Source organism: Xyrauchen texanus, chromosome 30 (assembly GCF_025860055.1).
Source record: "Xyrauchen texanus isolate HMW12.3.18 chromosome 30, RBS_HiC_50CHRs, whole genome shotgun sequence".
Lineage (NCBI taxonomy): Eukaryota > Metazoa > Chordata > Actinopteri > Cypriniformes > Catostomidae > Xyrauchen > Xyrauchen texanus.
The window spans coordinates 643941-657579 of NC_068305.1; the positions used below are offsets into that span (position 1 = coordinate 643941).

At 33.7% G+C, this 13639-nt stretch overlaps 1 protein-coding gene across 2 annotated transcripts in view; it reads left to right on the plus strand.

The window, feature by feature from the left end:
- Positions 1-13639, plus strand: part of lats1 (large tumor suppressor kinase 1) — a 29419-nt gene that overhangs the window by 12850 nt on the left and 2930 nt on the right. The window contains exons 5-7 of one of the 2 annotated variants that reach the window (XM_052098777.1): positions 2176-2758; positions 3899-4081; positions 4514-4620. In XM_052098777.1, the coding sequence (XP_051954737.1) occupies positions 2176-2758; positions 3899-4081; positions 4514-4620 (873 nt within the window). Of the gene's footprint in view, positions 1-2175; positions 2759-3898; positions 4082-4513; positions 4621-13639 lie in introns of those variants that run through there. The other variant, XR_007968118.1, reaches the window with a different exon arrangement.

The following is a 13639-nucleotide window of genomic DNA, read 5'->3' on the forward strand; positions in this document are numbered from 1 at the left end:
CGGACGAATAAATGCTGGACGACAGCAGCACAAGCATAGACACTCGATTGCTCGCTCAGGGTATCTGTGTTTCACGGGTGCTGCACGTTAATTTGAAGAACTGCAGAGAACCGCGTCTGATTCACAAACACTTCCAAACACAAAGATAAGGTGCAGTTTACACTGGCTGTGTAAAAACTGATGGTTAAAATTCATAAAAGTGACAGAATTTGTGCAACAGTATAAAGATGACTTTAAAATGTTGTGCATGCATTTAATCATAAACGATAAAGTGAAAGATGCTTTTAATAACCTAAATATGTGCATGGTAAACTTTTTGTTTTGTAATATCTGGTTAACCGCGAGTTCACAAATGTTTGTGTTATTTGTCATGAGTGGGGACTTGGGAATAAAGAACGATTATTATCATGCATGTGTCAAACACAATCTCATTTTGCAGGAAATAAAGTGCATGGTGAGCAATGAGCCAAAATAGCACAATTCATAGATCTTCAAAAATAAAATCACATTCAGGTACAACCAAAATAATCTGTCACTGCCTGCAACAGAGTAGACTTATTCTTAATCGGTGGAAAATTTGTAATTCTGCCCGAGCAGGTTCACACGAGGCAGAGGACACTACGGTTTATAGGACGACTTCTGGATGATTTTTAAATGATTCAGCATTTAACTTGTGTAATTATTGGCTGCACACTAGGGGGAGAAACAATGGCTCACTGTTTAACAAGCACTGAAAAACAATCTGGAATAATATGTAACAGTCTCATTCCTCTTTGCCACTTTAACTTCATCAGAATATTGATTTGTGACAGCAGCGCTGAAAAAGCCTAACCGTTCAACAAATGGTGAAACGGAACACTGGTGTCTCGAGATGCATTTATAAATATTAAACTTAAATTGAGTCTAAAAAATGCACAGTCCTGAGTTGTGGCACAACGCTACGATCAAAGACGTCTGTCCAGAAAAACTGTTAAAAACAGCGCAGATGCACATATGAACAGCCCGTAACTCTGGTACCGTCGGACTCCGATCGGGTCAAAGAAATCCATACATGTGCAGAATAACTGCATAGTGATTTTGATATTTGAATACAATGAACATAACTGTTAATAACACATGATTTTGAATTGGTTCAGAATTCAAATGTACATTTTGGCCATGTCACACATTGCTACAAACTTTTCTTCCATCTATTTGAAAAATCCAACAAAATCTGACAAGCATCCTCTAGCGCATAAAGGTGACTGTAATCACATGACGGGGGGGGCCTCCAAGGTGTACCGGCCCATGGGCCTCTCAGGTCTAAATCTGTCCTTGGTGATTTGCATATTGAGATTTAAATTTGTGATATTTCGATAAATTCGATACATCGTGCAGCCCTAATTATAACAACATTCAACTGGCTTCCAAAAAGTGAGTCAAGTTGTAATTTTTGCACATCGTGTTTATTCCTCCCAAAAAAAAGATTTAGTAAAAATAAAATAATGTTTTAATATCATTCTCCCTTAGGTTCATCTTATGTTCATCTAGTGAAAAACTGGAAAACATGGCTTCATTATTTTTAACTAGATTGTTACCGTACACATTAAACATTAGAAAATATCGAGATCATTTTTGTAGCCATATCGCCCAGCCCCATGTGACTAAACATGCCATTAGCTGCTGCTGTGTAATATTTATTAAACATTAACATTTTATAGGTGAAGTTTTGAGCAACATTTTGAGTAAAAATAATAACTACAAGTAAATGAATTTTTTGGAATTCAACTTCCAAAAAATGACTTACAAACTATTGTTTTGTAAGTAAGAAATGTATGATACGATTGTGTTGGTACAGCCCTCATGTGACTTCAGAAGAATATGGTGCATGAGTTGTATGGACCACTGATAATGCTTTATGGTGCTTTTTTTTGTCTTTTTGGAGCTTGACCACCCCAGTCCTCATTCACTTTCATTAAATTAAAAAGAGTGCCCCAGATATACTTTCAAAAAATCCTGCAAGTTTGGAATGACATGAGAGTGAGTAAATAATGAAAGAATTTTAGTTTGTGTGAAATGTCCCTTTAATAAGAGTTGAACTAATGTACCTGTGTCTGAGTGTGTTTATGTATAAATGGCTGTTTTGTGAGTTTTTTTTTAATCAGGCTGTGTGTAAATCACGTGGTATATGTGCAGGTGGGGTTGTCGGGTGATGCACAGGAGCAGATGCGCATGATGCTGTGCCAGAAAGAATCCAACTACATCCGGCTCAAACGCGCCAAAATGGACAAATCCATGTTTGAGAAGATCAAGACTCTGGGAATCGGTGCATTTGGTGAGGTGTGTTTGGCTCGAAAAGTGGACACAGGAGCTCTGTACGCCATGAAGACCCTGCGTAAAAAAGATGTCCTGTTACGGAACCAGGTGGCCCATGTGAAAGCAGAGCGGGATATTCTCGCCGAAGCAGATAATGAGTGGGTCGTCCGGTTGTACTACTCTTTCCAGGATAAAGATAACTTGTATTTTGTCATGGACTACATCCCTGGCGGCGACATGATGAGCCTGCTGATCAGGTTGGGCATTTTCCAAGAGGACTTGGCACAGTTTTACATTGCAGAGCTCACCTGTGCTGTGGAAAGTGTCCACAAAATGGGTTTCATCCACCGAGACATCAAACCCGACAACATCCTGATTGATCGTGATGGACACATCAAACTGACAGACTTTGGTCTTTGTACAGGCTTCCGCTGGACACATGACTCCAAATACTACCAAAGTGGTGAGCCAATCATCTGCACTCAAACTAATACGTTATGTATTTCTGATGACTGTTCACCCAAAATATATATTTTCATTCATCATTTACTTCGCCAGGGGTGTGTACTTCTGCGGTTTAAGAACATGGAGCGGAACAATGATCAACAGTAGTCGTGTTTTGCGTTGATTTAGCATTCGTCTTAGATATTGATCATTAAATGGGAATCTGGGACATTCCCTGGGTGACATTTTCGACAGTTTAAATAAAATGTTTTTTTAGATGTACTAAATAAATATTGTTGACATATCACGTTCTTCTCGGTGGAGACATCCAGGACAAGCACACAAATACAATATTGCGATTTAAAGAAACAAATAGAAATACAGATCTAAATCAAAAGCATTGAAGCATGTCATGTCCTGTCTGCAACATGGAAGAACTACACAAATGTGCACCATGATAGTGTGTTAAACACAACATGACAATGAGCACCGTTGTTCTGCCAGTCTCCTTGTGTCATCCCAAACAAAAACATGAAGGTACATTCATCTGACATCTCATCATCAGCAGAGAAGTGCCATGTGATGTGTGTTATGTTTTGAAATCATTTTAAATAAAAAAAAGTCCAAAGGTCTAAATTATTCCATGACCCACAATGTGTAGTTTTAATGAAGTCAAGTATGCACAACAGGTGGTTCTTAATAGTAATTCATTAACATCACAAATTCTTCCTAAACAGCATAAATGTATTAAAATACACTAACATTAGATTTGAAAAGGAAAATGCAAATAGTACGTTTCTTATGTATATTCATTTAAGTTATATTGAAATAATAGGCTACATATTATTTGGAGTTCTCTATGTGTGATGTGCAGTATTAACGTTAACAATTAATTGATTAAAAAATATATGAAAATAGCAAAACTTGACATCTCTACTCGAAAGCCTTATGAAAGTCATCCTTCTTTGTTATTGCGATGGGAAGAGTGACCAGTGCCATTGTTCAAACGACACAGGTGAATGTCATAAGTTTATTTATGACATGAGGGTGAGTAAATGGTTGCAGAATTATATTTTTGGGTGAACTGGTCATTTCAGTGCGTTGATTTAACTAGTCTCCAAGTCATGACCGTGTAAGAAGTGGTTCTGTTTATTGTCAGGTGATCATGTGCGTCAGGACAGTATGGACTTCAGTATGGAATGGGAAGATTCTGCTAACTGCCGCTGTGGGGACAGACTGAAGCCACTAGAACGCAGAGCTGCTAGACAACATCAGCGGTGTCAGGCACACTCACTCGTGGGCACACCCAATTACATCGCACCTGAGGTTCTGCTGCGCACAGGTACACGCTACAGCCCCAACTAACATATGCTCATGAGTGCTAATGATGCAGCGGACAGCATAGTGCAAGCATCCTATATAGAGCACTTGGGAACTAAAGACTGGTTCTTATTTTGCTCTATTTTTATAATAAATAACTTTCATGATGTTTGCTTTGGTTTACAATACTTGAAGCATTTAATGCTTTCTTGTGTAATTGTATTTTTTTTTTTCTAGTATACAAACTGGTATCGTTTCTGTAGAGTGGTCATTTATAAAAATAAATGAAATGCCAGTTTTTATTTTTATTTCATACTATTGAATTGCATTTACTGATGGTTTCCTTTTTTTGGGAGTAGTTTAGTCTTCTCTTAAAATCTAAAAACCTTTCAATTGTGCTGAGGGTTGTCTTTTAGTGCATTTGCTTTTGTTTCATCTTTATTTTAATCCCCAGGTTACACACAGCTGTGTGATTGGTGGAGTGTTGGTGTTATCCTCTATGAGATGTTGGTTGGCCAGCCTCCCTTTCTGGCAACAACACCTCTTGAAACCCAAATGAAGGTGAGACTTTATGTTGGACCATTTCAGGGATGTCGCCTGCTCTGATACGGCCCCTAGGGATTTTAGAAATGGAACAGAATTTGGTCCTCTATAGTGACATTATATGACATGAGTGATTCAAAGGGATAAGTAAAACATTTACACTTTAACTACGCCTGTTTGAGTGTGAAGGTTCAAAAGAATAATTTGCTGATCAATGTCCCTCAACTGCATCAGAAAACATTTGATTAATGCTCCTGAACGAAGCACCCAAAATTAATGGTGCCCCATGTGAGGCATCCTAGTTTTGTCATAGCTATAAAGAAAAAAGAAATATTCTGAGAATGTTGAATATAATATAAAAAATACAGGTATTTTAAAATATCTATAAATCCTTTAAAAAAGATGCATTCACCCGAGAAGCAGCATATGATATTCAGACTTGCTTTTAGAGAATAGATCTTGAATAGAAGTATATTTTGTCTTTACCGCTCTCGCAGAAGTATAACCAAGTGAAAAAATACACTTCTATACAAAATACACTTCTGTACACAAAATACACTTCTATACACAAAATACACTTCTAAACAAAATACACTTCTGTACACAAAATACACAAAATACACTTCTGTACACAAAATACACTTCTATATACAAAATACACAAAATACACTTCTATATACAAAATACACTTCTGGACTCAAAATACACTTCTGTACACAAAATACACTTCTAAACAAAATACACTTCTGTACACAAAATACACAAAATACACTTCTGTACACAAAATACACTTCTATACACAAAATACACTTCTAAACAAAATACACTTCTGTACACAAAATACACAAAATACACTTCTGTACACAAAATACACTTCTATATACAAAATACACAAAATACACTTCTGTACTCAAAATACACTTCTATATACAAAATACACTTCTATATACAAAATACACAAAATACACTTCTATATACAAAATACACAAAATACACTTCTATATACAAAATACACTTCTGGACTCAAAATACACTTCTGTACAAAAAATACACAAAATACACTTCTGTACACAAAATACACTTCTATATACAAAATACACTTATGTACTCAAAATACACTTCTATATACAAAATACACAAAATACACTTCTATATACAAAATACACTTCTATATACAAAATACACAAAATACACTTCTGTACACAAAATACACTTCTATATACAAAATACACAAAATACACTTCTGTACACAAAATACACTTCTATACACAAAATACACAAAATACACTTCTATATACAAAATACACTTCTGGACTCAAAATACACTTCTGTACACAAAATACACAAAATACACTTCTGTACACAAAATACACTTCTGTATACAAAATACACAAAATACACTTCTGTACACAAAATACACTTCTATATACAAAATACACTTCTGTACACAAAATACACAAAATACACTTCTGTACACAAAATACACTTCTGTACACAAAATACACAAAATACACTTCTGTACACAAAATACACTTCTGTACACAAAATACACTTCTATATACAAAATACACAAAATACACTTCTATATACAAAATACACTTCTGTACACAAAATACACAAAATACACTTCTGTACACAAAATACACTTCTGTACACAAAATACACAAAATACACTTCTGTACACACAATATACTTCTGTACACAAAATACACAAAATACACTTCTGTACACACAATATACTTCTGTACACAAAATACACAAAATACACTTCTGTACACAAAATACACTTCTGTACACAAAATACACTTCTATATACAAAATACACTTCTGTACACAAAATACACTTCTGTACACAAAATACACTTCTATATACAAAATACACTTCTGTACACAAAATACACTTCTATATACAAAATACACAAAATACACTTCTGTACACACAATACATTTCTGTACACAAAATACAGTTCTATATACAAAATACACAAAATACACTTCTGTACACAAAATACACTTCTATATACAAAATACAAAAAATACACTTCTGTACACACAATACACTTCTGTACACAAAATACACTTCTGTACACAAAATACACTTCTATATACAAAATACACAAAATACACTTCTGTACACACAATACACTTCTGTACACAAAATACACTTCTATATACAAAATACACAAAATACACTTCTGTACACAAAATACACTTCTATATACAAAATACACTTCTGTACACAAAATACACGCTTCTGTACACAAAATACACTTCTATATACAAAATACACTTCTATATACAAAATACACAAAATACACTTCTGTACACAAAATACACTTCTATATACAAAATACACAAAATACACTTCTGTACACAAAATACACTTCTATATACAAAATACACTTCTGTACACAAAATACACTTCTGTACACAAAATACACTTCTGTACACAAAATACACGCTTCTGTACACAAAATATGCTTCTGTATACAAAATACACTTCTATATACAAAATACACTTCTGTACACAAAATACACAAAATACACTTCTGTACACAAAATACACTTCTATATACAAAATACACTTCTGTACACAAAATACACTTCTATACACAAAATACACTTCTATACACAAAATACACTTCTGTACACAAAATACACTTCTGTACACAAAATACACAAAATACACTTCTGTACACAAAATACACTTCTATACACAAAATACACAAAATACACTTCTATATACAAAATACACTTCTGTACACAAAATACACAAAATACACTTCTGTACACAAAATACACTTCTATATACAAAATACACAAAATACACTTCTATATACAAAATACACTTCTGTACACAAAATACACTTCTGTACACAAAATACACAAAATACACTTCTGTACACAAAATACACTTCTATATACAAAATACACTTCTATATACAAAATACACTTCTGTACTCAAAATACACTTCTATATACAAAATACACAAAATACACTTCTATACACAAAATACACAAAATACACTTCTATATACAAAATACACTTCTGTACACAAAATACACTTCTGTACACAACATACACTTCTATTTAAGATACATTCTCTTAAAGCAAGTCTAAATATCTTATATGTTTCTTAAGTAAATGGATCTTGTTTTAAGGATGTTTAGACGATTTTAAAATGGACAAAAAGACAAAAACACTTGATAACAAGAGGATTTTTTGCAGTGATTTTCTTTACTGAATTAAACTTAATAAAAAGTGTTTTTTCCTTTAATTCAGTGAATGTCTTTTAGAGGTATTTTTAAAAGATGACTTTGTTCTCTATTATTATTAAGTATGTTTAATACAACCATTTAAGTCAGGGCACAAGCAGAATAACCGGATAAGAGTGAATGATTAACCATTGCAATAATCACAGAATAATCGGATAAGAGTGAATGATTAACCATTGCAATAATCGGATAAGAGTGAATGATTAACCATTGCAATAATCACAGAATAACCGGATAAGAGTGAACGATTAACCATTGCAATAATCACAGAATAACCGGATAAGAGTGAATGATTAACCATTGCAATAATCGGATAAGAGTGAACGATTAACCATTGCAATAATCACAGAATAATCGGATAAGAGTGAACGATTAACCATTGCAATAATCGGATAAGAGTGAATGATTAACCATTGCAATAATCACAGAATAACCGGATAAGAGTGAATGATTAACCATTGCAATAATCACAGAATAATCGGATAAGAGTGAATGATTAACCATTGCAATAATCGGATAAGAGTGAATGATTAACCATTGCAATAATCACAGAATAACCGGATAAGAGTGAACGATTAACCATTGCAATAATCACAGAATAATCGGATAAGAGTGAATGATTAACCATTGCAATAATCACAGAATAATCGGATAAGAGTGAATGATTAACCATTGCAATAATCACAGAATAACCGGATAAGAGTGAACGATTAACCATTGCAATAATCACAGAATAACCGGATAAGAGTGAATGATTAACCATTGCAATAATCGGATAAGAGTGAACGATTAACCATTGCAATAATCACAGAATAACCAGATAAGAGTGAATGATTAACCATTGCAATAATCACAGAATAACCGGATAAGAGTGAACGATTAACCATTGCAATAATCACAGAATAACCGGATAAGAGTGAACGATTAACCATTGCAATAATCACAGAATAATCGGATAAGAGTGAACGATTAACCATTGCAATAATCACAGAATAATCGGATAAGAGTGAACGATTAACCATTGCAATAATCACAGAATAATCGGATAAGAGTGAATGATTAACCATTGCAATAATCACAGAATAACCGGATAAGAGTGAACGATTAACCATTGCAATAATCACAGAATAACCGGATAAGAGTGAACGATTAACCATTGCAATAATCACAGAATAATCGGATAAGAGTGAACGATTAACCATTGCAATAATCACAGAATAATCGGATAAGAGTGAACGATTAACCATTGCAATAATCACAGAATAATCGGATAAGAGTGAACGATTAACCATTGCAATAATCACAGAATAATCGGATAAGAGTGAACGATTAACCATTGCAATAATCACAGAATAACCGGATAAGAGTGAACGATTAACCATTGCAATAATCACAGAATAACCGGATAAGAGTGAACGATTAACCATTGCAATAATCACAGAATAACCGGATAAGAGTGAACGATTAACCATTGCAATAATCACAGAATAACCGGATAAGAGTGAACGATTAACCATTGCAATAATCACAGAATAACCGGATAAGAGTGAATGATTAACCATTGCAATAATCACAGAATAACCGGATAAGAGTGAACGATTAACCATTGCAATAATCACAGAATAATCGGATAAGAGTGAACGATTAACCATTGCAATAATCACAGAATAATCGGATAAGAGTGAATGATTAACCATTGCAATAATCACAGAATAATCGGATAAGAGTGAACGATTAACCATTGCAATAATCACAGAATAATCGGATAAGAGTGAACGATTAACCATTGCAATAATCACAGAATAATCGGATAAGAGTGAACGATTAACCATTGCAATAATCACAGAATAACCGGATAAGAGTGAACGATTAACCATTGCAATAATCACAGAATAATCGGATAAGAGTGAACGATTAACCATTGCAATAATCACAGAATAACCGGATAAGAGTGAACGATTAACCATTGCAATAATCACAGAATAACCGGATAAGAGTGAATGATTAACCATTGCAATAATCACAGAATAATCGGATAAGAGTGAACGATTAACCATTGCAATAATCACAGAATAATCGGATAAGAGTGAACGATTAACCATTGCAATAATCACAGAATAATCGGATAAGAGTGAACGATTAACCATTGCAATAATCACAGAATAATCGGATAAGAGTGAACGATTAACCATTGCAATAATCACAGAATAATCGGATAAGAGTGAACGATTAACCATTGCAATAATCACAGAATAATCGGATAAGAGTGAACGATTAACCATTGCAATAATCACAGAATAATCGGATAAGAGTGAACGATTAACCATTGCAATAATCACAGAATAACCGGATAAGAGTGAACGATTAACCATTGCAATAATCACAGAATAACCGGATAAGAGTGAACGATTAACCATTGCAATAATCACAGAATAACTCGGATAAGAGTGAACGATTAACCATTGCAATAATCACAGAATAACCGGATAAGAGTGAACGATTAACCATTGCAATAATCACAGAATAACTCGGATAAGAGTGAATGATTAACCATTGCAATAATCACAGAATAATCGGATAAGAGTGAATGATTAACCATTGCAATAATCACAGAATAATCGGATAAGAGTGAACGATTAACCATTGCAATAATCACAGAATAATCGGATAAGAGTGAACGATTAACCATTGCAATAATCACAGAATAATCGGATAAGAGTGAACGATTAACCATTGCAATAATCACAGAATAATCGGATAAGAGTGAACGATTAACCATTGCAATAATCACAGAATAATCGGATAAGAGTGAACGATTAACCATTGCAATAATCACAGAATAATCGGATAAGAGTGAACGATTAACCATTGCAATAATCACAGAATAATCGGATAAGAGTGAACGATTAACCATTGCAATAATCACAGAATAATCGGATAAGAGTGAACGATTAACCATTGCAATAATCACAGAATAATCGGATAAGAGTGAACGATTAACCATTGCAATAATCACAGAATAATCGGATAAGAGTGAACGATTAACCATTGCAATAATCACAGAATAATCGGATAAGAGTGAACGATTAACCATTGCAATAATCACAGAATAATCGGATAAGAGTGAACGATTAACCATTGCAATAATCACAGAATAATCGGATAAGAGTGAACGATTAACCATTGCAATAATCACAGAATAATCGGATAAGAGTGAACGATTAACCATTGCAATAATCACAGAATAATCGGATAAGAGTGAGCGATTAACCATTGCAATAATCACAGAATAATCGGATAAGAGTGAACGATTAACCATTGCAATAATCACAGAATAATCGGATAAGAGTGAACGATTAACCATTGCAATAATCACAGAATAATCGGATAAGAGTGAACGATTAACCATTGCAATAATCACAGAATAATCGGATAAGAGTGAACGATTAACCATTGCAATAATCACAGAATAATCGGATAAGAGTGAACGATTAACCATTGCAATAATCACAGAATAACCGGATAAGAGTGAACGATTAACCATTGCAATAATCACAGAATAACTGGATAAGAGTGAACGATTAACCATTGCAATAATCGGATAAGAGTGAATGATTAACCATTGCAATAATCGGATAAGAGTGAACGATTAACCATTGCAATAATCACAGAATAACTGGATAAGAGTGAATGATTAACCATTGCAATAATCGGATAAGAGTGAATGATTAACCATTGCAATAATCACAGAATAATCGGATAAGAGTGAACGATTAACCATTGCAATAATCACAGAATAACCGGATAAGAGTGAACGATTAACCATTGCAATAATCACAGAATAATCGGATAAGAGTGAACGATTAACCATTGCAATAATCACAGAATAATCGGATAAGAGTGAACGATTAACCATTGCAATAATCACAGAATAATCGGATAAGAGTGAACGATTAACCATTGCAATAATCACAGAATAATCGGATAAGAGTGAACGATTAACCATTGCAATAATCACAGAATAATCGGATAAGAGTGAACGATTAACCATTGCAATAATCACAGAATAATCGGATAAGAGTGAACGATTAACCATTGCAATAATCACAGAATAATCGGATAAGAGTGAACGATTAACCATTGCAATAATCACAGAATAACCGGATAAGAGTGAATGATTAACCATTGCAATAATCACAGAATAATCGGATAAGAGTGAACGATTAACCATTGCAATAATCACAGAATAATCGGATAAGAGTGAACGATTAACCATTGCAATAATCACAGAATAACCGGATAAGAGTGAACGATTAACCATTGCAATAATCACAGAATAATCGGATAAGAGTGAACGATTAACCATTGCAATAATCACAGAATAACCGGATAAGAGTGAACGATTAACCATTGCAATAATCACAGAATAATCGGATAAGAGTGAACGATTAACCATTGCAATAATCACAGAATAACCGGATAAGAGTGAATGATTAACCATTGCAATAATCACAGAATAATCGGATAAGAGTGAACGATTAACCATTGCAATAATCACAGAATAATCGGATAAGAGTGAATGATTAACCATTGCAATAATCACAGAATAATCGGATAAGAGTGAATGATTAACCATTGCAATAATCACAGAATAATCGGATAAGAGTGAATGATTAACCATTGCAATAATCACAGAATAATCGGATAAGAGTGAATGATTAACCATTGCAATAATCACAGAATAACCGGATAAGAGTGAATGATTAACCATTGCAATAATCACAGAATAACCGGATAAGAGTGAACGATTAACCATTGCAATAATCACAGAATAACCGGATAAGAGTGAATGATTAACCATTGCAATAATCACAGAATAACTGGATAAGAGTGAATGATTAACCATTGCAATAATCACAGAATAACCGGATAAGAGTGAACGATTAACCATTGCAATAATCACAGAATAACCGGATAAGAGTGAATGATTAACCATTGCAATAATCACAGAATAACTGGATAAGAGTGAATGATTAACCATTGCAATAATCACAGAATAACCGGATAAGAGTGAATGATTAACCATTGCAATAATCACAGAATAACCGGATAAGAGTGAACGATTAACCATTGCAATAATCACAGAATAACCGGATAAGAGTGAATGATTAACCATTGCAATAATCACAGAATAACTGGATAAGAGTGAACGATTAACCATTGCAATAATCACAGAATAACCGGATAAGAGTGAATGATTAACCATTGCAATAATCACAGAATAACCGGATAAGAGTGAACGATTAACCATTGCAATAATCACAGAATAACCGGATAAGAGTGAATGATTAACCATTGCAATAATCACAGAATAACCGGATAAGAGTGAATGATTAACCATTGCAATAATCACAGAATAACCGGATAAGAGTGAACGATTAACCATTGCAATAATCACAGAATAACCGGATAAGAGTGAATGATTAACCATTGCAATAATCACAGAATAACCGGATAAGAGTGAACGATTAACCATTGCAATAATCACAGAATAATCGGATAAGAGTGAACGATTAACCATTGCAATAATCACAGAATAATCGGATAAGAGTGAATGATTAACCATTGCAATAATCACAGAATAATCGGATAAGAGTGAACGATTAACCATTGCAATAATCACAGAATAACCGGATAAGAGTGAATGATTAACCATTGCAATAATCACAGAATAATCGGATAAGAGTGAACGATTAACCAT